The sequence below is a fragment of the Diachasma alloeum genome, unplaced genomic scaffold (genome assembly GCF_001412515.2).
Source record: "Diachasma alloeum isolate Michigan unplaced genomic scaffold, Dall2.0 Dall_scaffold_00203, whole genome shotgun sequence".
In the NCBI taxonomy this organism is placed as follows: domain Eukaryota; kingdom Metazoa; phylum Arthropoda; class Insecta; order Hymenoptera; family Braconidae; genus Diachasma; species Diachasma alloeum.
This window is the reverse complement of record NW_021680368.1, coordinates 2,381,515-2,408,633: the sequence shown is the minus strand read 5'-3', so window position 1 is coordinate 2,408,633 and position 27,119 is coordinate 2,381,515. Positions and strand designations below refer to the sequence as shown.

The following is a 27,119-nucleotide window of genomic DNA, read 5'->3' as shown; positions in this document are numbered from 1 at the left end:
CAAAAAAACATTCATATCTTGTCTGACATCTCTGCTACAAACTCTGGTCATCAACTCTGGTTTTCAGTTGAAATTGGAATTGTTAATTTACACAATAATAGGAGTGCATTGACGATTTTTTCTTAATTCGCAAAAATCTTCAAACAATTTGCTACCGATTGGTGATAAATTTTTTTGGAAATAATGAAATAGGGGGGATAACGCCTTTTTTTTCAGGGGTGATTTTTCAAAAATTTATTTTAAAAAAAGTACCAATTAGCAAATGTTTTTTATTAGCTCGCATTTTTTTTCAAAACTACTTCAATGAGGAAAAAAATAAAAATTTGGAATATCTATACATGAGGGGCTAATTGATGGGATCTGTAAAACACGATTTTACGATCCACATGACGAACCGTAAACTGGCGGTTTTCAGCAGAGTGTGAAGAAAAATATTTATTTGTAAAAAATAGCGGATCGAGCGAGTAGACGTGGGTCTGAAGATAAAGTAGAGTGCTACCTCGTTGCAACCGGTTCCACACGTGGAGTCTGGCCGTTGACCGGCGCCCCACCGAGCTGTATCATTCTCCCCCAAATCGTGTTATTCATTATCCCGTTTATCAATTTTTTTTCAACACATTTGCATAACTGAACACGATTTTATGCTCCACGACGAGACTCCAATTTTGCAGGTCCCCGGGTTTATCTCATGAATAATTTCTGCAATCGACTCTGGACCTCTCAAACATTATTAAAAAAGATAGGCTGCATCTGTTGGTGTTCTTAATGTCGTATGAATGCATCTCGATTTTTGAAGCTTAACATTTGGATCTTTTTTTTTAATTTAACGTAATATTAGTTGAAATGTTCTGGGGAATCTTGCGATTCGTCGACGGTCCGGTACTATTGATAATAATTTATTCAGAAGTGCTAAATAATATAGTCTTACGAGAAAAATATCTTTTCAGGGTTGAGAAGGTCAAAACCTAGATAAAAATCTGATGAATAAAAAAAATCAATAAATGAGTTATCTACAGTCTTAAACTTTTGTTACATAAATAATTAAAAGTAGATTGATAAAGTGAATATATGAGCCAAATTTTGAAAAATTGATGCATCGATTTGGTTTTCAATCTGAAATCAGAGTTCATAGCAGAGATGTCGGACAAGATATGAATGTTGTGCCAACATCATCCAGTCGGCTCTAGGAGTCTCTCCTGGTTAAAAAATCATCCTTAGAGACATTTGCACGGCATTTCGAAACTCGCTCTTCAATTCGGGGCCAAAAAAACATTCACATCTTGTCTGACACCTCTGCTATGGACTCCGGTTTTCAGTCTGACAGCTGGGAAACTAACAGCTGAGAAATTTCGCTGTGCGTCCCAAAGAAATTACTCTGTAAAAGGGAAAAAGTGTCTCTCGCATTTCTTTTCATTGATTTCAAATGAAAATTCTGACTGTGATTTTTCCGTCATTTTTACTTCGTTTACAAGTATTCAAATATTTCCTAAAATAATTATGATAAGAATAGATATTGAATTGATAGCTTTCATGAACGATTCACATGGTTGCATTCTTATCTACTCTGCCATGTGGCAGTAATTAAGTAATGTCGTTATTTCTTCCTAAACATGGGTTTGAATCCACGATTTCACTGTAGTTTCAGGAAATTCTCTTGAACGAACAAAAAATTGATTGTTCAATTCATAATGGTGACTATCTCAAGACAAAACTGCGGTGAATTCCCCTGATTGATAAACAAATTCTGAGAAATCGGAGACAACATTGTCTTCCTGCGCGATTTCTTCTATTTCAATCGCATGATTCCAGTAATTATGGCTCTCGATGTTTCCACCTGATTCCTTCATTTTTGCACTTTTCCGTTCGTGGGTAATAATCGAGTTGATAAGCACTACTCAAGTTGTTATTTGCCTTGACTTGCAAGGGCAGGGCAGTATCTAAATTGCTCGAATGGTAGTTCTTGATAACATAAAGAGTAAATGCAGTAGTGAAGTAGAATAAATGAATTTAAATTAATTTTTCCGCGTTACCCTCGACAATTTGAATGGAGAATGTTCCTACATCCTTAAGCAAAATGCATCATGCATTACTGATGATTCATGAAGCGACTGTTGAGAATATATATTTGTAAATGCGCCAAAACAACTCTAACAATTCATTACCGAAGCGGTAAAACAGTTTAATTCGTCTTGGCTCTTAGCTGAGTTTTCGAGGCATATCTCCGAATCTAAAGGAGATAACGAAATTGTCATAATGACCTTTTTTGTAGCCCTTAATCCGCTCTACAAAAAAGGTCATGACAAAAATTTAGCCATCTCCCTTAGATTCCGAGATATTCATTGAAAACCCGCCAATAGCCAAAAACGACAGCGTTTTACCGCTTCGCTGAGTTTTCGAGGAATATCTCCGAATCTGAAGGAAATACCGAAATTTTCATAATGACCTTTTTTGTAGAGCGAATTGAGCTCTACAAAAAACATTATGATAAAAATTGTGCTATCTCCCTTAGATTCCGAGATATTCATCAAAAACTGGCCAATACTGAATTCTGAGTTCGCTACTGAATTTTAATCAACTAAAATAATTCCAACTACTTTGCCAAATTCCCGATCCAAATCACCACGATCATCACGTACTCCTAATCATTCATCCTATGAATAATCCACCTAAAACCCCCTAGACCCCTTCAGCGGTCCCAAAACCACCGATCCAATTCAACAGACCAAATCTTTCTCCGATAATCAGTTAATTGATAACAATCTGCCACGCTACCCAAGCCCCAAGTGATCGTTCACTCGAAGCTTCACATCAGTCAAGTATCCGTTCTCCTCGGGCAATCACTCGTAGTGGGATTAACTCCCGATTCAAAGTCGAAATGTAAAATTCCAAAATCCACAAACACGAACATACAGAACTCTCGAGATGACTTTCATGAACACGAGTTGCTCTCAAGTGGTTCAGGGTGATTATCCCGCCTGGGGTCATCCACCAGTGATCAACGCTTGTCCAACAATCCCCGGAAGTGATCAAAGCTCCTGTGCTTTTAGTTCAACTCTCCACACCTCAATTGACGTCGAGGATCTCGCCAATGTCTTTGGAAATGGCTTGAAAAGCCATTCGGAACCGAAAATCCAGTATTCACGGCATCCTCGAGTGTTCCGTGGCAATCAGCTATCGAGATCTTCGGCTTATCAGCAAGTCCAACGCGATGATTTCAATTGTCGAAGCGATTGTTACGAATTTTGTCCGGTTTACGATGATTTTAATTGCTCGAGGGATTTTCCACAGGATGTGCAACAGCCATTTGGAATTCTCTGCACGGAGGCACAGTGGTTGGCTTGTCCTGTTGACAATTGTCCCGTTTCTGAGGACAGGGGAGGTGGGCAGGGATGGGATTGGAATTTAACCCCTGCTTATCCAAATGTGCGTCTAGACGGATCACTCGAGGAATGTCAGTTTTATCGCGGCGATTATAGCGGTTATTGTCCACTGGTTAATGATGATGAGGACAGACAGAGTCTGGAGGATTATTTGTAAGTTGAGAGGGTTTAGGTGGGTGAGGGTCTGGGATTGATTAGGTTGTTCTTCATTTTTTGAGGAATATCTTTGGATGTGAGGGTAGTTATTCTCAATACATGAGACACAACACCAGTTAAACGAAAGGACAGTTTTATTAGAACACAACGAAGACATGTTTTTCATCACAATGTTCGCAAAACGCCGTTTATGGACATTGTGACGAAAAATTATGTTCATCACTCGGCCGAAAACAACTTTTCTGACTCGTGTGATTGCATTCCTCGGCTCAGCCTCAACCTGCAACCCTCACACTCGTCAGAAAAGTCTTTTTCGACCTTGTGATGAAAATAGCTATTTAATGACAGGAGTCCAGGACAATTAAAGTTTGAATCGAAAGATAAAAGTATCCAGGGTCCATCATGAAATACACTTCAGCTTGTACGTTCAAGAGAAGGGGGGAATCCGCAACAATAACTGCATCAAAGTTTGGGAAAAGAATATCAAGTGTTTTCGGCTGGGAGAAGCGCAGGAATAGGAAGAATACTTCATTATGTTATTTGGTTTGGGATCTAAATCTTACTCCTGGACAGAGGAACAGGAGCTGCAAAAATGTTTGGGACGAGAATGCTTCATCACTTTCATGGCGTTTTGACTTCTTCAATGTGTCATGATGGTCTTTTGATTTCAGGAACAATGAGAAGCGCAAGGAGAAGTCTCGCGATGCAGCTAGATGCAGAAGGAGCAGGGAGACAGACATATTCGCTGAACTCGCTGCAGAACTACCAATAACCCAGGATCAAGCTCAACATCTGGATAAAGCTAGCATCATGAGACTTGCTATCGCTTATCTCAAGGCTCGCAGTGTTGTCGATGGCTGTGAGTACCTCTCAGTCATATGTTTGAAAACATTCATTCTTCCTTATTATTTCAGTGTCATCATTATTTATAATTATTTGAATAAATTTGTTGCAGTGTCAGAACCGCTCTTGAAGACCGAAAAGTTTTCGGAGATGGACACGATGTGTCAAGAAGCCTTAGATGGATTTATGCTGGTGTTGGCTAGTAATGGAGACATGGTGTATCTGTCTGAGAATGTCACTGACTATCTGGGAATTCCACAGGTAAGAAAATCAGTAGAATCGTCTTGCGTCGAATTTTCATGAAGCCCACCTGACAAACAAAAGAGAATTGAATAGCACTCTATGGAACATGAATAAACGAATCATAATTGTCCAAATCATTTAGGTCGGAGGAACATAGAATAATTCTACTTTCTTAATATTGCGTTTACTAAGGTTTTCTTCGAACAAAGTTGATTAGAATTAATAGCTAGAATTATGAGATTATCTCACATTTTTGACGTTAAGGATAGGAGAATCTGAATGCAATATAGTGAAAATGATGATCGATTTTTTCACTTTGAACAATTAATATTAATATCCAAATACAAAGTTTCTGATATGAATAAAAAGAAGCGGTGACTCAATATTCCAAATGAAGTTTTAATTTTTAATTTGGGGCTGAAAACACGAGATGACAATATTCTAAGCACGGAATTATATTGATGAGATGAACAACAGATTAATTGAATTAGCGTGTGAACTAACTAAAAACTGATAACACTGTGGGCACGCACTTTTACCAGAGTATCAACAAACATTGAATTCCAGAAATTCACACTCTAAAGTGTATTCTAGAAGGAAGTGAATTGTAATTATGATTAAAATCTTATTCAGTGAGCATAGGAATTAGAGCATGAACAAATCATTTATTGTGATATGAAAATTTAACGGCTGATTAATTGGAACATATGATTCTCATCGGTCGTATTGCTTTTTGCAATGAGATTGATTATGAACAATTAATCGAAGAAGGCCATGATAAAAGGACATCAACCAGTTGAAGATAATAAATCATGAATTGTTGCGTATTAAACCTGGAAATATTTTAATACTCACCTGATTTATTGATAACTCAATTTTTCTTTACGCTTGTCATGTGCAGATGGACATGATGGGCCAGAGTGTCTTTGAGTACGGTCACCCCTGCGATCATGATGAAATTCGTCAGTGCCTGTCCATGACGACTGAAGATGTCAATGAAAAACGCAGCTGCAATTTCTTCCTGCGTTTGAAGTGCACCCTCACCAGCAAGGGACGTAAAGTCAATTTGAAAAGTGCGTCGTACAAGGTAATATCACCATTTATCAGTTGTTAATTGGACGCTTCAGGCAGAAATGCCAGGAGATACGTACCTCAGATTTCTAATTTGAAAAAACGTATTCAAAGTAGTATTAACAGACCTCAATTTTTAAAGATAAGAATGTGAATTGAATTTTACATGGAAGTTTATGAAAATAAAAATATTCAGGGGGAGTTCAGAAGTTCCAACTCATACATTTTTATGAGAAAATGGCATTTTCAAAGTTAAGAGAAAGATTGAAATCTTATAAAATCAGGAAAAATAAATAAAAAATGTCCGATTTGAAAGTTATCGACGGTCCAACGAGAAACTCTTGTTTAAATAAATTATAAAAAAGAGAATTTGATGGATTTGTTTCCAAAATTAGAACTAATAAAAAAAATATCAATGATGAATAACTATTTTTTTGTACATTTTACATTTAATTCATTTATAATTCCTGTCCAAGATTAGTATTTTCTTCAAAATACCACAGACTCTTATCAGAAAATGACACTTTCAAGGTTCAGAAAAAGATTAAAAATTAGAAAGGTAGAAAAATCAGAGAAAAATTAATAAAAATTGCATGTTGATGTCTTCAAATTCAAATATTGAGATGCGTCCGTCCAAGTTGCAGTTCTTAAATACATTAATTCGCAATGGACAAGTTCTAATAAATCACATGGAAGCATAAAGCCATGACAATGAATTATTTAATTAATTATTGTTAATAACTATTCTAAAATCAAATCATCAATGCGCTGTTTTAATTGCTTAACCAATGATTAATATGTTGAATTAAAAATGTGAAATTATTAACAATTATAATGGAATTGATTGTCTAGGTGATTCACTGCATTGGACACCCGATGATATCTCGTCAGGCTGTGTCTGACGAAGCTGAGGAGTCGGATGAGGGAATACGCGAGTTCTCTGGCTGTGGCTCCTCTAGCTCTGGCACCGAGGACAGCCAGGATGACTCTGACAAGGCAAATGTCAAACCGTCAACAGGAATCTCTCTGGTGGTCGTTGGATGCCCCATTCCTCATCCAAGCAATATCGAGGTGCCTCTGGGACGCCACACATTTCTATCCAAGCATAATCTCAATATGAAGTTTACTTATGCTGATGACAGGTGAATATTAGGGTTTTTTCATCATTTTTTGTTCATTCTGATGACAAATTCACAGAATGGAAACACTGGAGGGGAAATAAATGAATTGAATTTAAAATGCTGAGCAAAAATATTATTTATCATTGATATTTCTTTTTATTAATTGTAATTTTGAGGAGTTTATGCCAAAAATCCACCAAATTCTCTTTTTTGTTATTCATTTTTCCGGATTTTTCAAGACTTTTCAAGACTTCAATCTTTTTCTCAATGTTTTTTGCACGTTTATTATTGAATGATATTTTTTTATTATTTTTTCTGATTTTTTCTGGATTTCAATCCTTTTTTTAGCTTTGAAATTGTAATTTTCTCATCAGATTAGGTGATTTAGAACTTCTGAATTAATTATTATTAATAATAGTAAACTCCTGATTAATTACAAATTGCACCTGAATATTTCTATTCATATGGACTTTAATTTAGAATTTATTTCAGATTTTGATCTTTAAAAAATTGAGATTACTCTTCAAAAATTCATATGTTTGGTGTAAGAATAATTATGAAAATAAATTACAAGAGTATTTATAAAATAATAATAGCCTATTCAAGAAAATGTTGTAATTAAACCGCAATTCATTTTGAACTTTCGACTTATCGATTTCAGACTCTCCGAATATTTAGGATGGAGTAGCAACGAATTGATGGGAAAATCCGTGTTTGACTTTCATCATGCACTCGACAATTGCGCCCTGAACAAGTCCTTCAAGTCCCGTAAGTGGAACTATCAGTAAACTAATTCCAATTTTAACTATTAGCCGGTTTTCAATAAATATCTCAAAATCTACTAAAAATATCAAAATTTTTGTCATGACCTTTTTTATAGCCCTCAATTCGCTCTACAAAAAAGGTCATGACGAAGAATTCGCTATCTCCCTTAAATTCGAAGATATTCCCCTAAAACTCCGCGAAGCGGCAAAACGATGTCGATTTTGAGTATTGCCCAGTTTTCAATAAATATCTCGAAATATATGCAAAATATCAAAATTTTTGTCATGACCTTTTTTATAGCCCTCAATTCGCTCTACAAAAAAGGTCATGACGAAGAATTCGCTATCTCCCTTAGATTCGAAGATATTCCCCTAAAACTCCGCGAAACGGCAAAACGATGTCGATTTTGAGTATTGTCCACTTTTCAATAAATATCTCGAAACATACGCAAAATATCAAAATTGTTGTCATGACCTTTTTTATAGCCCTCAATTCGCTCTACAAAAAAGGTCATTACGAAAAATTCGCTATCTCCCTTACATTCGGAGATATACCTCAAAAACTCAGCTAAGTGCTGAGTTTTAATGAACTAAAAATGAAAAACGAAAGAAAATAAGAGCGAAAACCAAAAAATAAGAAGAATAAAATAAAAAGTGGGGAAATTCCTTCGTCTTCATATACCACAGCTGTTCCTCCTCATAAATACCCAAAAGTTCTTGTCCACCTGAATAAATCTTGTTCACTTCCACAACAATCCTTCACACGCAGTCCCTGAAGACTCTCCCGATCGATGGAGATTATTCTCCTCGAGTTCGTCGAGTCACCCTGGACTTTTATCGTCCCATATCTCCTTGTCGTCGAGCCAGTGTTTTATTTGATCCCATGTCTCCAGAGGCCCGGAGTCGTATTCTTGGATCGCATCAACTTTTTACGAGAGCCACCCACACAGCTGTAGCTTTTCTGCTACCTCAACTCTTCCCAGTTCCTTCGCACCGGGAAATTTACCCCGATTTCTTAATATTTTTGGTTTGTTTATTTCGGAGATTTTCCTCGAGCTTCTGAAACGAGTCGATTTCAACACGAAAACAAGCAAAATTGGATCGCCCACTAGTGTCTCGTGAAATTCATCACTTTTTCACAATTTTTTTTCCATTGTCTTTGTTACAGTTTTCAGCAAGGGACAGTGTGAGACTATGGCGTATCGTTTTCTCAGCAGAACCGGTGGCTACGCCTGGGTCGTCACCCAGGCTACTCTCATTCGCTGCCCAAAGCAGAATAAACCGCTGTCTGTCGTTTGTGTCAACCACATCCTGAGGTGAGTCAAGAAAAATTAATTGAAATGCACTAAATTTTCCTGATTTACATCAATTTTTATGGAATAGTTGAACTAAAATCAACAGTTTTCATTGATTTTTCCGTAAAAATTTGCATTTTTCATGACAAAATTCTTTGAAGATTGGAGGATTCTTCAATTTATTTGAATTTTCAATCAAAAGATCTATAATCAGTGCCAATTACGCTGAATTTTCCTGATTTACATTAATTTTCAAGGAATAATTGAACTGAAATTAACAGTTTTCATAGATTATTCCATAAAATTTGGCATTTTTCATTACAAAATTCCTTGAAATTTCAGTGGAACTGTAATGCGATGGACATTTGCAAGAAATGTCCCAAGAATTTCAATCAAAAATATCTTAACAGTGTCTTATAAGAAAAACTTTCCTGTAAGAAGGTTTGAAAAATGGGTAACAGTTCCCCAATTCACTAAATCACCCTCACTTTCTCTTCCCATCAAATCTGTCAATCTTCACCCCAAGAGAACACAAAACTCTTCTTTCGTGAATTGCCTCGTTTCAGATTTCACTGGAAGATGAGAATTCCCCACTTTTTTGAATTTTTATTCAAAACATCAATAATCACTGCCAATTACGCTGCATTTTCCTGATTTACATTAATTTTCAAGGAATAATTGAACTGAAATTAACAGTTTTCATAGATTATTCCATAAAATTTGGCATTTTTCATTACAAAATTCCTTGAAATTTCAGTGGAACTGTAATGCGATGGACATTTGCAAGAAATGTCCCAAGAATTTCAATCAAAAATATCTTAACAGTGTCTTATAAGAAAAACTTTCCTGTAAGAAGGTTTGAAAAATGGGTAACAGTTCCCCAATTCACTAAATCACCCTCACTTTGTCTTCCCATCAAATCTGTCAATCTTCCCCCCAAGAGAACACAGAACTCTTCTCTCAATGTGTAGCAAAGAATATCGTGAATTTCCGAAGAGTCTCATTAGGAAGTCCCCCAGGGGATGAGTTTTTTCTCATCGGGAGGGGCCTGGGCGCTCTTTAGCCCGAGATTTCAGTGATGAAGTGCGTCGTTTCAGATTTCACGGGAAGTTCAATGAAATATCGAATTTTTGAGCTGCAAGAAGACAAGAATTTCCCAATTTACTTGAATTTTCAATTAATGAAAAATCATAGAATATATTTCCTTGAAATTTCCAGTTTTCATTGATTTTTCCATAAAATGTTGGATTTTCACTGACAAAATTAAAATTTCCAAGTGCTTCCATGAAGTTCCATTTTTTTTCTGACACTGCAATTCATAGAAAAAATAATATGACAGATTTCCTCCTAGTTTCATCAGAATGTTCCTCAGGCGATGAGTTTTTTATTATTGGGAGAGACCTGGGAGCTTTAGCTCGAGTTTCCTGCGATGAATTGCGTCATTTCCAATTTCACGTAAATTACAACGAAATATCAAGTTTTTGATTGACAGAAAGACAAGAATTCCCCAACTTACTTGAGTTTTTAATTAACGATAAAATCCAAAAATATATTTACCTGAACTTTCCAGTTTCCATTGATTTTTCCATAAAAAAAATTTTGAATATTAATAACAAAATTCCTTGGAATTTTACTGAAAACTACAAAAAAAATAGATTTAAAAAAAAGAATTAGGAAACATTTGCGAATTTCGAGTTTGTTGAAATTGTTTAAAAACGATTCTTTTAATTGTAAAAAGATTTTACAATAAAAAAATTCCAAGCGCACCATGAACTTTCCTTGGAATTTCAATTTTTCTCTAATTCATGCAAAAAAAAGAAAACAAATCTCGTGAATTTCCTCGCAGTTTCATCAGGAAGTCCCCCAGGCAATGAGTTTTTTTACCTCATTCTGAGGGACCTGGGAGCTCTTTTGCTCGCGATTTCGGTGGTGAGTTGCGTCATGGGGTATTCGTACGCGCCGTCGTGAGGGAGAGTAGCAAAGTGGTGGGAATAGCAAGTTGCGTATTGTTGCTGATGTCAGAAGGACTCAGAGTTAGTTTACCACCGAGGAAGAAGACAAATATTTGGGAAGAGAATTCTCTACTCTCGTTATCGTAGACTTGTCGAATCGAGTATCACGTGTTTTTTTCACAATTTAATTTGTGTTTGTACCTGCGCGATGGCTCTCGACGTATTCTGAGGTAATTCAAGATCAGCTGATGACACAGTTATCGGTGGCTATTACGTTTGAGGAATTGATAAGAGGTCAGAACAGGTGAACACTGAATTTTACATTATCAACATTCAATGCATTCGCATTTCGCGCACTTCCCTAACGCAAAAAGATAATGATCAGTGGTCATAAAAATTTTTTATTTCCATTCGCAAGTTCTCGCGCTCGAGGGATTTATTCATCTGCGTTTCGGTGATTTTTATTTGTATTTTTGCTTGCGAACGGAAACTTTGTAATCCCTCAAATTTGAGGATATCCAGGCGCTTTGGCTATTTTTTCTGCAGTGAAATGCCTTTCTAATTTTGTAGTCGAACGTCAGAGCTTTCATTTGAGCCCCATTTGACCCCAAATTTCCGGACATTTCGCATTGATTTTATTATTCAAACTTCGCATGTCTGAATTTGAATGTCGATATTGAGCCGTTAGACAATATTTAAAAAATCTGAAACAAAATGAGAAAGTTTACTTTTAGAGGAAGATGATGAAATTGAAAAATATCATAAAAAATATCATTCAAAAATTAAAAAATTCAATTTTTCAAAATTACGAGCATTTTTTATAAACAATTTGTAAGCAAGTTCAGGTCAAACTCAGGTCTTCGGTTGTAATTGGTAATTTTGAGTCATTCGAGAGAACTTTAAGTGGCGAGAGAGGAAGGGGGTGGAACAACGGGGCAGAACGGGTATTTAGGGAAATTTAGTAACTTTGGTTTTATTTGAGGGACGATTCAATGCAGTAGCTTTTTTTTCTCCAGTGAAATGTTTTTATAATTTTGTAGTCGAAGACGAGAGCTTTCATTTGAGTCCCATTTGACCCTGAGTTTCCGGACATTTTACAATGATTTTAGTATTCAAACTTTGCAGGTCTGAATTTGAATCTCGAGATTGAATTGTCAGAAAACATTTTAAAAATCTGGAAAAAATGATAAAGTTTACTTTTGGGGGAAGATTGATGAAATAATTTTAAAATTGCAATTTTTGGAAAATTACGAGCATTTTCTGTAAATAATTCAATTCAATTCTTCATTTCCTTGATGTTACAAAAGTTTTTCTCTGTTTCACATCTACACATGCCTCCTTTTCTATAAATAATTTATAAGCAATCCATTTTGTATCATAAAAATAATTTGTTCGGAATCGTAACAAATTTATTTATGTTCAGAATTTTACCCGAAATCGATTTCATGCCTGAAAAAATTATAAGATTTTATTGTTCACTGGAAGTTTTAATAATTTCAATTATTTATTTATAAACAACCAATGTCTAAAAAAATAATAATTCCATGCATGATGTCATTGTAATGACGTTGAATATTCATAATTTTTTTTTTCAAATTTTTTAACAAATTTTTTGCCGATCCCCATAAAAAAATATATAAAAAAATATAATATGGGTCAGTTCTATTTTTCAAATCTATAACGAATATATGAAAAAAAATACTAAAATATATGGTTTACATTTTTTTTTTTATATAAATTGGACCAATTTAAGATATTTTTTAATATATTTTTCAAAATATAATGTTTTCCGTGCGAGGAAAGTTATAAATATTTTTCCAAATCGAAGCACATTAATCTCCAGGAGGCAATGATGAAGACCCATGCGCTTTGGGTTAAAAAAATATTAAACCTTCGAGCAGGAAATTTGTTTGAAAATTTACAGGAAACGATGGCGGCTTTCTGTTACCCCTCAAGACAATCCGTAAACTTCGAATATCAATGGCACTCTCATTCATTCGCGGAAAGTCATTAATTACAAACAAAAATATCAACGCAAAACCTCCATCGGCCTTGACTTTAATCACACTATCGATTCGCGAATGCGCCATTCAGAGTAGACGAAAAAAGGGGTTCGGGAATTTTGTTGTCGTCGTATAGTCTGTCGCGCACATGCGATTACGCGTTTCAGGGCTGTGAGAGGACCACCGCCCGCTCGTATTGTGACACGTGGGAGCCTCGCCCCCGGGTCGATATACCCCACAATACAATGGAGCACGTACGACCTCGACCCCGAGACTCAGCGAGAGGGAAAGTTGGCTTTCCCTCCTCAAGCGGAAAACGAGAGCTTTCGGAGTTGGAGAGAATACATCGGCCATTTCTCTTCGCGTTTGTATTGGAATTTTCGTACGTCAGGGAAATGAGCAATCAATTACCTCGTCACTATCAAGTTATGACGAGAATAATCGGAAAATATGTGAATTTATCTCTCACTCAATTTCTTTTGTCTTCATTCTTCCGTAAATATACAGATAATTTATGGGGCAAAATGGGCTTATCTGTAGGGTTTTGGATCGGAAATTTTCCTGGCCTTCTAATGCCACCGGGTTTATTGAGCTGGGGTGCATAGTTTTTGAATTAATGAGCTTTTAGACAGAAGAGAATTGATTTTTGTGAAAATACAGAGTATTCTGGTGTTTACAGTATTTCCTCCTCTCTGGAATTGTCTTTGTGTCCACGGTGCATGCGATAGTGCTCTATTACACTCTGAACATCCAGAACTCGTGTTACCAGAGGACAATAGAATACGAAGTAGTCGGTGGAAACTGTAAATCACAAGTCAATGGCATTGTTATTCTTCCTCGGAGTTCCTCTTTAATTCTTTTTTCGTCTTGTTATTCAATTCCAAGTGCTCTTTATTCGGATGCAATTACAACTAATTAAGCTTTTCAATCAACTCTCCGAGAGGTACTGTTCGCGCAGATATCATGTAACAGGGGAAAATTGCTTGAATTCCTTCATTCATGAAGAGGAGAATTTTAATTCTGTGATTGAGTCCAGGCAGATGTGGTGGAATTGAAGGGGGATCGACCAGTTGTTATATCATGTTCTACAATCGTGATATTCTATAATAATAATTGAAACAAAATAATATCCCTAAAGGGTATTTTTCCAAAAATACTCAAATACTCAACTGTTGAATTGAATTTGAGAAATGCATCTGAAAAGTTTGTTTTTTTCTTATTAAATATCTCTGAATCTAGAGGGAATAGCGCATTTTTTGTTGATACCTTTTTTATGGGGAATTTCAAGAGCTATAAATAAGATTTACACAAAAATTTTGGTATCTCTATTAGATCCTAAGATATTCCCCGAAAACCGAACTCGTTTTCAAATTGGAACTAGCGCAATTATTGTGTCCAACGGGAGGAGGGAAAGGCCTCCCCTCATAAATGAGACTGATTTTTAAAGATTCATGAAATAATGAGAATGTTTTTTATAGAACGCAATGAAAGCCACAAAAATAATCTTTACAAAAACTTCTTCATCTCCTAAATTCCGAAACATTCTCTCAAAAAAAGCTTTACCATTAAATTTAACTTTACACATCTACAGCAATAAAAATTCCTATAAATTTCACTTCTCCCAATAGTTCCCAGCCCAAAAAAACCCTCCGACAATCACCATTGACACCATTGACATCACAAGAAACAAAACCAACTGAAACCACAATCGGCCTTTTAAAATCCCCAACTACTTCAACGAGCGACAAAGTCCGAGCATGACAGCTGCATAAAAAAGAAAGAGAGCAAAGCATTGGCAGGAGGGGGAGGACCTCCCTCCCCCTCTCCTCCCCCGCAAGTGACACTGATGTTTGAAGAGGGGTGAGTTCCCTCGCCTGCGGCATCGCGCTGGCACGACAGTGCGTTCTCGTGCTCACACACGATCGTTTTGTTTTTATTACCCGAAAAATATCTCGTCTCTGAGTTTTTCACACGAAAGCCAAAGTATTCATTCACCTCAGCGATTCTGGATATTTTTATTCAATATATTTATAAACATTTGGAAGGGAAAACAAGTATGTAAATAATTCATCGATCTTCTCGCGAACGTTCGCGATTTTTCGCGGATTGGAGTTGATCTTTTTATTTTTCATTTATGGTTCTTTTGGTTTACTCGCGGGGGGGTGGGGGATTTTGCAGTTTTTTTCACTTGTGACTGATGTTTATCGGTTCCGTGGTGTTTAAACTACAGTATCATACGGATACAATCACGCGACTTACGTAAGCGATCAGCCGAGAGAAGCTGCTCTGCATATAATCGTTGGCTATCTCACTTCATCGGGTGGTGTTGCGTCGTGACCACTGGTACACAATATAACTTGTTCTTATTTTCTGGTGTTGAAGAGTTATGCAGTGGAGTGTGTGGTGGTGAGGGGGACTGTGGGGGTGGTGATGGCATGTTTCTATAGGATTTTACAGTTTTTTGAGAGAAAAAAGTTTTGATTTTCAGGAAGATGGCAGGCATCTTCAGGAATTTGTCACTGATTTTCAGGGATGTGTCACGAATTTTTTGAAGTCTTGTCAATTATTGGAGATACGGGTTCTGACTAGAAAAATCCTGAGTAATCAGTGATTTTTATCACTGAGATTTGCTGATGGATTATTAAAAATTAGAGATAGATCTCTGAAAATTGATGATTATAGTGGAGATCAGTGATAATTTCAGGGGAAATTAGTGATTATGTCACTTAAAATTGAGGGTAAAATCACTGAATTTCAGAATTTAACACTCGTTAAATTCCACAATCACAAAAAAAAAGTTCTGATTTTCAGGAACATGTCACTGATCCCTCCGGACACGTCACTAATTTTTATAATGGTGATATTGAACACTGGCTGGAATAACTCTAATCATCAGTGATTTTCATCCCTGAAATTTGGTGATAAATTTCTAAAAATTGGAAATGAATCCCTGAAAATCAGTGACATTTTCCTGAAAATTAGTGATGATTTCAGGGGAAATTAATGATAATGTCATTAAAAATTGGGGATGAAACTCAGAGCATTTCACAATCACAGGAAAAAAAAGTTTTGAATTTCAGGAACATGTCACTGATTTTCAGGGGCATACCACTGATCCCTATGGATACGTCACTAATTTTTATAAGTCTATAATCGATTATTTGGTGATAGTGAACATTGACTGGAATAACCCTGATCATCAGTGATTTTTATCCCTGAAATTTGGTGATGAATTTCTAAAAATTGGAAATGAATCCCTAAAAATCTGTGACATTTTCCTAAAAATGAGAGACGAATCCCTGAAACTTTCCTGAAAATGAATAGTAAAATTTTTTCAGCTACACACGAGTTTGCTCACGACTTGAAAATATTTCTACCCCTAGATTCTCCCAGCATCCCACCGAAACGAATAAATAAATGAGCCCATTGGGCATAAAAATACGTCAACAACAGGCTGAAGCGTCAAACAGATGATAAAATTGTAGCACGTTGGCTCGTCGTTGACGACAAATGCAATATTACGAGTCTCCCATCGAGAGTCCAAAGCCCCGATTGTCTCTCCCTCCCTCAATTTTTTCGTCTCATCATCTCCCTCAGCCCCGCGCAATTCATCAGATGCCACCTACCTCCTAAAATTAAAGAAAATCGCCCCCTGCTCCGTTCCTATTATCTCAATCGAGTCCGGGGCTACTCTCAGCACAGCAGTAAATTCACATCAAAATTATCTTGAAGCATCTCGAACTTGTAATGCACGTGGGCTTACTACTGCTGTATAAATACGTACTGGGCTTAATATTTTGTTTCTCACGTCTGCAGAACTGCGGGAAGTGTTTTTAATAATAATATTGTGAGGGTTTATGAGGCGATAAATAATTGCGAATGAAGTTTTTGGGGCAGTTATGGATTCAATTGGGTGAGGGAACTCTGTTTGAAGTATTTTTATGGGTCTCAATGACTTTTTGGGATTATTGAGAATAAATAGAGAATGAGAATAATTTTTCAACAATTTTTTGTGTCATTGATAGATTTAATTGGGTGAAGGAACTTGTTTGAAGTTTTTTCAAGTATTTTTTGAGTCTCAATGCCTTTTTGGGATTTTTGAGGATAAAGTGAAAATAAACACGATTATTTAAATAATTTTTTTATGGATTTTGAAAGCAAACAGATCATAGAGATGATTTTTTAAACAATTTATCAAAAATATATGCTATTGACAATTAATTAATTGATGAAGTGATAAAATGGGATTAACAGCGTTGTTTTAACGAATTAATAACTTTCTCGCAGCTCTCGATTGTCTCCACAAAAAAATTCTCCATAACAATTTTTCTATGTTATTCCAAGATATTTCCAAAAAAAAACGAATTTGATCTGTCGTAAAATCGATTCTCTCATCTGAATAAATAATCAATTAATTCATTAATTAATTGACAATCCGATTCATTAATTAATTATTTACGTTGTATTCGTGGAGACGTAGCCTAGAATTTGGATCAATGAAAATTCAACAGTTGATGATAGTGGTCAGTGTTCAAAGGGAATAACATTTGCCCGATGGATATCTCACTATTTACTCTATTTTGCACGTGCTCGATTGCGCAAGGGAAAATTCATCGCGGCCGTCAAGTTCTATTTATAACGACACCCGCTACATATTTAACCTGCTCTAACCCCTACCCAATCCCCACCATCATTATAGCGTTCATCTGTCACAAACAGAAACACTTATTTTTTGTTCTTAATGCTGGTTCTTCAGCACTGCATTGTCTCAATGCTCAAGAGATGTTCAATGACATTTTGCAGCCTTGTGTTACGACACGTCTGACGTGTCGACAAATCTCGACGGGTTTTTCTCAATTATTTGTTGATCAATGACTGTTTGATGACGTTTTGAACAATCGATTCTCTCTCAATTTTTTTTTGTTGGAAGAAAAAGAGGATTATTTTTATACTTAAGAGTCCTCGAGGGTAAAAAAAACTACTGAAACGCGGGGACAACTTTGCGTCATGAATTCTCAGCCAAAAGGGACTGAGAAAAACTAAAAGATGACTTTAAAAGTTTGTTCCCGTTATAGGAACCGGATGACGCGGTTTGAGGGTGTTCTGAAGGGGATGAATAATTTTAAAAAATATTTGAAAATACGAGGTGGGGGCGCCGCCATGTTTAGAGCCACTCCCGGCAGAGGGAGGGAGTAAACAAGATGGCGACCCCCACTCCTGTTAACTCCCGCGTATTTTTGAAAATGAAACATATTCCTGAAAATCAAAACTTGTTTTTCTCGCTGATTGTGAGATTCTTAGTCAAATTTTTAGGGATATTATCACTAATTTGTCGGGACATTGTCAATAATTTTCAGGAAAATATAACTGATTTTCAGGGATTCATCTCTCATTCTCAAAAATCACCAAATTCAGTAGCGAATCGGTGGAACGTCGACTTAGCTCTTCACTAAGTTTTCGAAGAATATCTCCGAATCTAAGGGAGATAACGTATTCTTCATCATAACCTTTTTTATAGCCCTCAATTGGCTCTATAAAAAAGGTCATAACAAAAATTCAGTTATTTGCCTTGGATTCCGAGATATTCATTAAAAACTGATCCTTAGTGAAAATCGGCTTGAACCGTTTTACCAATTCGCCACGAAATTCTAGTGTTAAAAATAACTGATGAGCAGGATTATGCCCGTCAGTATCCAGTATCATCAATCACCCAAAAATCAGTGATATGTCCGAGGAAATCAGTGACCCATTCCTGAAAAATCAAAACTTCCTCCTCTGCACAGTTGAAATGAACGATTCCTCTGGGTGCGTCCCGTCCCCAGAAACCAGTTTAAAAAATCCTCCCCTCCCCCCATCCTTATCAACCCTCGTAACTCCAGATAGTCTCGCCATATACATCGTCAATAACCCCTCGATGTTGTTTCAACAAGCAAATACCCTCTCGAGTCACCAGAAATTTATTTAATTCAGAGACAGATAAAGAGTTCTGATAAGATTAGGAGAGAGTAGTTCGAGGGTCGTTCTCGCGTACGTAACATATTTATTGGAATCGTACAAAGTTGAAGCGCTGAACAGCAAATAACATGCAATCGACGCTAGAAATACCACAAATTGACCGAAAAGAAAGGAAAAATCGTGTCGAATGATAGATAAGTGCAGATGATGTCTCGATTGCAACTGCCTCTCATCGAACTGATCATTCAGTATTCATTGAACAAATCACCGACGACTCGATTACTGCACATGTCGTTGCTGCACTGTGCAACGATATGTTATATTCCACTTCATTGTGCAGTAACAAAGCTCGTACAATTGGGCCTGATATTACGTTGCTGGGGATTGAATGCAACAGCCAGGAGCTGAATTAATCGATACCTATTGGCAAACGAACGATTTTATACTCAACTGTTGCTGTAATGTTATTTTATGTACATATGTACATGGGTGATTGGGTAAAAATAGTCGTGATGTGTGGATTTAATTCGCTATTGCATTCGCAGTTAAAATTTCGCAGAAGGGAAAAGAGAAAAATTTGGATTAATCTTGCAGCTATTTTGGGGAATATCTCGGGGAATAATTGGGATAGCGAAATTTTTGTGAAGACATTTTTTGTAGATCAGGAAAATATTAACAATAATGGTTTAAATAAAAATTTAGATATCTCCTTTAAATTGGGAGATATTTTGCGAAAACGAAAAGTAGAAATCAATTTTTTTTCTCTTTTTGCAATTAATCCTAAAAAATGTTATTTTATGTAAATATGTACATGGGAGCTTGGGTAAAAATAGTCGTGATGTGCGGATTTAATTCGCTATTGCATTCGCAGTTAAAATTTCGCAGAAGGGAAAAGAGAAAAATTTGGATTAATCTTGCAGCTATTTTGGGGAATATCTCGGGGAATAATTGGGATAGCGAAATTTTTGTGGAGACATTTTTTGTAGATCAGGAAAATATTAACAATAATGGTTTAAATAAAAATTTAGATATCTCCTTTAAATTGGGAGATATTTTGCGAAAACGAAAAGTAGAAATCAATTTTTTTTCTCTTTTTGCAATTAATCCTAAAAAATGTTATTTTATGTAAATATGTACATGGGAGCTTGGGTAAAAATAGTCGTGATGTGCGGATTTAATTCGCTATTGCATTCGCAGTTAAAATTTCGCAGAAGGGAAAAGAGAAAAATTTGGATTAATCTTGCAGCTATTTTGGGGAATATCTCGGGGAATAATTGGGATAGCGAAATTTTTGTAAAAACGTTTTTTGTAGATCAGGATAATATTAACAGAAAAGGTTTAAAGGAAAATTTCGATATCTCCTTTAAATTGGGAGATATTTTGAAAAAACTCGAAGTGGAAATCAATTTTTTTCTTTTTTTGCAACTTTGTTGATGAACTGATGATCAATCAGTAAATTAATTATCTATTGAAGTTGTATTTGTGATGATTGACATCTGGAATCTTTCAGTTTCTCGAATAGTAGATAATATTGATCGTCAATATTTTCATCGAACCCCAAGCAAATTTATTATATAAGGATTTAATCCTGAAGGTTACGATTAAATGGAGTAAATACTGAAAATTGAAGCCATTGAAGCCTCAAAACCCAGACATTATACAATCAGTTAATTTTATTCCTGTATTGACTACAAAAATAATCTGAATATTTCACTCATCAATCACTAGTATAATATAATAACAAAAGATGAATAATGAAAATTATTCATTTGCCAATGTCGCATCGGAACCCCGGAGAATCAAAAGAACAAGAGGAAAATTGTATTTATTTTTTTCAGTGGAGTCGAATGCAAAGATGAGGTGTACAGTGTGCGCCAGTTGGAAGCGCGCAGCGCTGACGAGAAGCTAGAAAAATCCTCAAAATCCGAGGGGGAAGATATTCTACTGTCCCCCCCAGTGCTAGCCCCCATCGAGACGGAAAAAATTCCAGTGGAGGTCGAGCCCATCATTCCTGTCAAACGCACAAGACCTCAGGCTGTTACAGCATCTCTTTTCAAAGATCTCGACCCCGACGAGGGGAAGGGGGTCCCGAGGATCAACGATATCGCCGGCGAGCGCAAGGGAAAACGATCCCCTTGGTTGTTCCAGGTATATTTGTGTGACAATAGTGGGAAAATTTTGGAAATTCTCTCGTCTCGACATTAAAGTTGTAATTAATCGAATAATTTATTTAATTTGAATTTGAATTTTTTTCTATTCGTCAATTCATTGATTCATTTTTTATTAGTTTTATTTATTCAATTATTCATTTTTATTTTGATAATTTTGTGAGATAAAAAACAACAGTAATGACAAGAAATTTTTTAAAATTTCTTTCACTTCAAGGATAAATTTAGAATTATTGTAATAGTTCAATTCAATTCATTCGATATTTTTTATTCATTAATTTAATTCACTGAAATATTGATTATTATCTCAATAATTTTGGATAGTCTTATAAAAATAAAACTTTGAATAAAATGAAAATCAGAATCTAAATCAAAATTAAAATCTTAAATAAAATGAGAAGAAAATCCATAAAAAATAAAAAATCCGCATCATTGAGAGAATTTTAGAGCTAAATCGAATAAAAAATATGAATTTGATTAATGATAATACACGGATTCACCACCGGATGTTCCTGAAGAGTCATCACTTTCTCCCCTATACATTTTCTCCCGATTTGTATTGATTCCCCACTTCTTGAACCATTTATTAGGAGAAACCAGTGGTCGATTACGATCCCTCACGGCACCGCGCCCTCACTCGTTCACAAGCAGCCACCAGGAACTCATTGTCAGCTGGTCAGGATAATCAGGTGATTACAGGAAATTGCAGACCACCACCGCAAACAGCGACAGCCAGTATCTTTGCTCCTCGTACCGAGGAGATGAACACGGGCTTCCTCATATTCAGTGAGGATCAACCGGGCTTGACGAGTAAGAATGACAATTTTTAATATTAAAATGATGAAAAATAATTAGAATTTCAACATTAAATTTTTTCAAATTAACATTCAATTTTGTTTGCAAATTAAATTATTTTGAGAAAGAAAAGAAAGAATTTTACGGAGGATTTGATGGTTCAGAAATATTGCTCTTGACATTGTCTTTTATGAGTCAAAATTGCGATCAATTTTTTCACCATAAAAATCTGTTGTTTGGAATGATAACAAATTTATTCATATTCAGAATTTTACCAAAAATATATAAGATTTCCGAAAGTTTAAACAATTTCAATTGTTGATTTATAAAAAACGAATGTTTAAAAAAATGATAATTTTGCGCAAAATGTAATTTTAACGATTCTAAATATTTATGTTTTTTCATTTTTTTCTCACGCAATTTAAAATTAACAAATTTAATGATTGAAAATGGTTGAATCTATAGTGTGGTCTGTACCAAACTATAAATAATACTTGGATACCCTTAAATGATTAATCTTCCATTTGAAAACTTCAGAATTTGATAAGATTGTCAAAAGTTGAAGATTTCAAATGCTTTAAAATCACTAATACCGCTAATAAAATTAAATAAAAATTGAAAAAGTGATTCCATAAAAAAATTAAATTGTCAATTTCAAATTTTAAATTCCAAATAAAAAAATTATTAGTTATTATTATTATTCAATTATTGAAAAATTATATTAATTGAAAAATTAATTTTTAAATATTAAAAAATAATATTCAAATAATCTCTTCAATTCCTTCATTTTCTTTTTCAATTGATTTAATTTTTTAATTCCAAATTCCAAGAAGTTTGCGGGAAATTCCAGCCAACAATTTTCGGGAAAAAAAAAATTAATAATTTCTCCCTCAACAGTGTTGAAAGACGAACCAGAGGACCTCACGCACTTGGCCCCAACCCCAGGTGACGTTTGCGTCCCCCTGGAAGACACTCCATTCCTCTCAGACATGCTGGACGAATTTATCCTCGGTAACGAGGTCTACTGTCCCCTGCTGAGTCCATCCCTCCCCCCCGAGTTGCCGAGTGGTTCAGAGCTCTCAGACGACTCCGACAAGTCCCCAGAGAGCCTGGTGGAGCCCCTGGAGACATCGATAGGCGACACAGATCCCTTTTTCTACAAAGACACATCGCCGAGTCCTGGCTCCATTCAAAAATCAAATTCTGGACTTTTAACTCCTGTTCTTGGGAGCAGTCCAGGCTCACAGAGTCAAGACTCATCGCTACGCAGTCCTGGGGATGACAGCACACCCCTGGGATCGGCAATATCAGAGGACGACATGTTGATGCTGAGTATCAACGATGTCATTGCTGATGAGGAACTTGCGTTGAGGGCACCGTACATACCAATGTCTGATCAGGACGAGGCGCTTCAACTGTTGATTAGTGACGACATGGTCATGTGGGGACCTACACAGGGGACGAACAAGAAGATCAAATGGTAATTTACTGTTTTTTCATTATTAATGTTCTTGTTCATCTCCATTGGTGTTTAATATCCGAGAGGATTTCAAGGGATGATGGAAAAAGTGAAAACAATCATTTAGTCGTCATTCTTCAAATGACTAGGGAAACGTGGTAAAATGACGATCGGAGGGTTATCAGGTTTTTGATCGGAAAGAATGACGAATTGATGTAATTCAGGGGAATTTTGTCTGTTTTTAGCTGAGGGTCAACCTTAAGACGATTTGACTCTTGACTTTTGACGTCCTTGAGGTCGTTAGACCCTCAAGATTATTAAATTCTTGACAGAGTAAACGTTCTTAGGGGTTGTTTGATCCTCAGGACCATTTAACCCTCAACCCTGAACGTTTTTGAGGATCATTTGACCCTCAAAATTTTTTAACCCTCAGCTAAAAACGTCCGACAAGGTTGTATGACCCTTGAAAACATTCTCCTATCAATTCCAAATGTCTTTAAGGGTCATTTGACCCTCAAGATCATTCAACCCTCAACCCTGAACGTTTTTGAGGGTCATTTGACCCTCGATACCATTTGACTCTCAATTCCAAACGTCCTTAAGGGTTGTTTGACCTTCAAAATCATTAAACCCTCAATGGAAAAGGTTCTTAAGGGTCATTTGACCCTCAATACCATTTAACATTAAACTCTACATGTCCTTGGGAACCATTTGACCCTGAAGACCATTCAACCCTCAACCTTGAACGTTTTTGAGAATCATTTGACCCTCAACACCTTTCAACTCTCAGCTAAAAACGTCCAACAAGGTCGTATGACCCTTCAAAACATTTTTCTATTAATTCCAAATGTTTTTAAGGGTCATTTGACCCTCAAGATCATTCAACCCTTAACCCCGAATTTTGTTAAGGGCCATTTGACCCTCCAAACCATTTGACAATTCAAAAAAATTTTTTTTTTCATTTTTAGTTGAGGGTCAAACGTCAAATGGTCGTAAGGGTTTTACCCTTAACAATCGCGATTAAATGAATCTTGTTTTCATTTTCTCCAACTTCCCTTGAAATCATCTTCGATAATTATCTTTATATTACTTTTGGGGCGCAGGGACGCTGAGGACGAGATGTCCAGGCGTTACGCAGACTCCAGTCTAGCTAAACTCTTGAAGAGTTCCGGGGAGGAGCTGGAGAAGAACGTGGTGGATCCTGTCCAGGTGTTGGGACAGACGTGTAGAAGAGGTAAGAGCTTTTGAAGTTTTCTCTTACGATTCACAGGATTTTGGGGGCTGCAGGCATATGCCTTCCAGAACCATGAGTTTCTTAAAATCACTCGTTGGTTCAGGAAACTAGAAATTTTTTCTTTGTGAATTGGTTCAGTGGTGGAGTGAGACAAGGGGATGAGTTCATTTTTCTACGAGAATAATTTGATATTTTCTCATCGGAGGACTCAATAATGGGATAATTGTGGAATTGATTGAGAAAATTGTGAGGTTTGGAGATTCAATGAATAATTTAACAACAAGTTTCAGATGTTTTCTGCTCTAAAATCACAAATCATGAAAATAATTCCATTGTTATCTCAGAATTATTACTCCCATTATTCTTTTGAAATTTTCATTTATTCTTCAATTATCTCGTCTTTTTACAAAAAAATTGAACAACGTCAAAAGCTTTTCTGTTGGAGCAATTTTTTATCAAATCATTTCTAAAAAATTTCTAAAATCACTCATCATAAAAATAATTCCATTATTATTATTCCAAAATTACAATTTCTATTATTGTTTCGATATTTCTGTTCATATTGCAATAATCTCCTCTTTTTTTAAATCTCAAGACTTTTTCCACAGCAAATGATCAAAATAATTCCACCAAAAAAATCGAACTCACCCCTTTTCACCGCATCACCCCTGAATTCACCTGGCAAAATAATCAAAAAATTTATATTCCAATGTCCCTTGCATTCGCCTGACCTCAGGGCCATCGAATAAGCGTCACCACGGGCCGAATTCACCGCACACTGGTAACGAAACAAAACGCATAAGATCGACGCAAGAGCCAAAAGAGCGTGCACCAATCACTGCCAGTAAAATTCCAACCGATTTATCCCCAGTGCTGACTGGTGGAGGCACAACAATATCAGAATTAAATTCCCACATGAGTACGCAACAGGAGGAAGTTGATGAGCTGAAGCAGCAGGGAAATCTCCTGCTGGAGCAGTTGATGGGACAGCAGCCACCTGAGGGCCCCGGACGAACCGTCTTCGAGGGAAGGAGAGAAGAGTTCAAGGAGGATGATGGTGGTGGTGGGGTTAATGGGAAAAATGTCAGACAGTCTAACAGCGTTCTCATGAATCTACTTGTTTCTGGATGCGATGTGAGTGCGGGTTACGTTTGCCTTGTTAAACCGAAAATTAATGATAAAAGCATCACCTCGAAGTGAATGACAATTTATGGACTGAGATAATTTTCTTGTGGAGTGGGAGAAATTGAGATAGTGGGCTTGATTAGGGATATTATTATCAGGTTTCTGAGGATGGTTGCAGGGAGATGGGGAAATTTTTGTGAGGGGGGTCAGGGGGAGCGAGGCATTTATGGAGTTCAGGGAATTTTTTGGTTGGTTTTAGGTGGGAGTTCAGTTTCAGACGACTTGACAGATGACTTTTAACGTTTTTAAGGGTCGTTTGACCTTTACGACTATCTGATACCCAATTCCAAACGTCCTTTAGGGGTATTTGACCCTCAAAACTATTTGACACTCAATTCTAAGCGCCCTTGAGGGTCATTTGACTGTCGAAATCATTTGACCTTCAATTCCAAACGACCTTACGGGTTATTTGACCTTCAAAACCATTTGACATTCAATTCCGAACATCCTTGAGGGTCATTTGACCCTTAAGACGATTTGACCCTCAATTCCAAACATCCTTAAGGGTCATTCGACCTCTAAATCCATTTAATCCTCAACTAAAAATAAATCAAATACTTTCAATGTTTTTTAGTTGAGGGTCAATAGTCTCGGGGGTCAAACAATCCTTTCTAACCACTCTGCTTCAATCCTAGACATTTTTAAGGTTTGTTTGGCCCTCAAGACCATTTGACCTTCATCGAAAACCAAAAAAAAAATTCTTGAATTCTGTAAAGTTTGATTTGGCGGTGTTAGGGTCAAACGACCCTTAAGAACGTTCTGGATTAAGGGTGAAATGACCCTTTCTGATCACTCGGATACAATCCTAAAAATCGGTGAGGTTCGTTTGACCCTCAAACTCCAATAAAAAAAAATTTCTTGAATTTCTCCATGAGAAAAATACATTCATAAAACTTTCGCCATCTCCCCCAGGCTGGAAGGTGCCAATAAATCTATAAAAAACAAAAATCTCACAAAAAAAATTTTTTTTGGACATTTTGTATTCACAAAAATCGATCAATCCCGTATTATACTTGCAGAGGTGATTATAGATAAAATGACAGTGTAAAGGAAGTCCTGATATGTTGATATCATCGACTGATGCTCGAAGTGAACTTTTTTTTCGACGAAAAATATATTTTTCTAAGTTTTCTTTCCCTTCAATTGAATATGTAAAGAATGAACGAAAGAGTGAGATTGGAATCATCAATTTTTTTATTGTCTTGTCTCAATTTCGAATGATTATAATTCTGGTTATGATGAGAGAATTTCATTAATAATCTTGGGCCATCCGATATTAATCGTAGAATTTGTAGAGGGTAATACGGCCTTAGCTGACATGAGACAAAATGTAAATTCTGTTGCTGAATTTCTTGAAAATATGGAGATATTGATCTGTTGCATTCATTCTCGTTGAATAATTCAACATCAGAATTTCCTACTTTTGAAGGGGAGGCGCAGCCCAGGAAATAAATTTTTCATTTTTTAAAGGAAAAATACAATTGTTTTTTGAATA

At 36.1% G+C, this 27,119-nt stretch overlaps 1 protein-coding gene across 2 annotated transcripts in view; it reads left to right on the top strand.

The window, feature by feature from the left end:
- The window catches only part of LOC107036030 (hypoxia-inducible factor 1-alpha), a 42,815-nt gene that overhangs the window by 12,338 nt on the left and 3,358 nt on the right, over nt 1–27,119 (top strand). For both annotated transcript variants that reach the window (XM_015253738.1, XM_015253739.1), the window contains exons 2-12: nt 4,208–4,395; nt 4,492–4,640; nt 5,524–5,709; nt 6,546–6,835; nt 7,476–7,582; nt 8,747–8,894; nt 20,622–20,931; nt 21,542–21,761; nt 22,644–23,226; nt 24,309–24,439; nt 25,176–25,573. In XM_015253738.1, the coding sequence (XP_015109224.1) occupies nt 4,208–4,395; nt 4,492–4,640; nt 5,524–5,709; nt 6,546–6,835; nt 7,476–7,582; nt 8,747–8,894; nt 20,622–20,931; nt 21,542–21,761; nt 22,644–23,226; nt 24,309–24,439; nt 25,176–25,573 (2,710 nt within the window). The remainder of the gene's footprint in view (nt 1–4,207; nt 4,396–4,491; nt 4,641–5,523; nt 5,710–6,545; nt 6,836–7,475; nt 7,583–8,746; nt 8,895–20,621; nt 20,932–21,541; nt 21,762–22,643; nt 23,227–24,308; nt 24,440–25,175; nt 25,574–27,119) is intronic.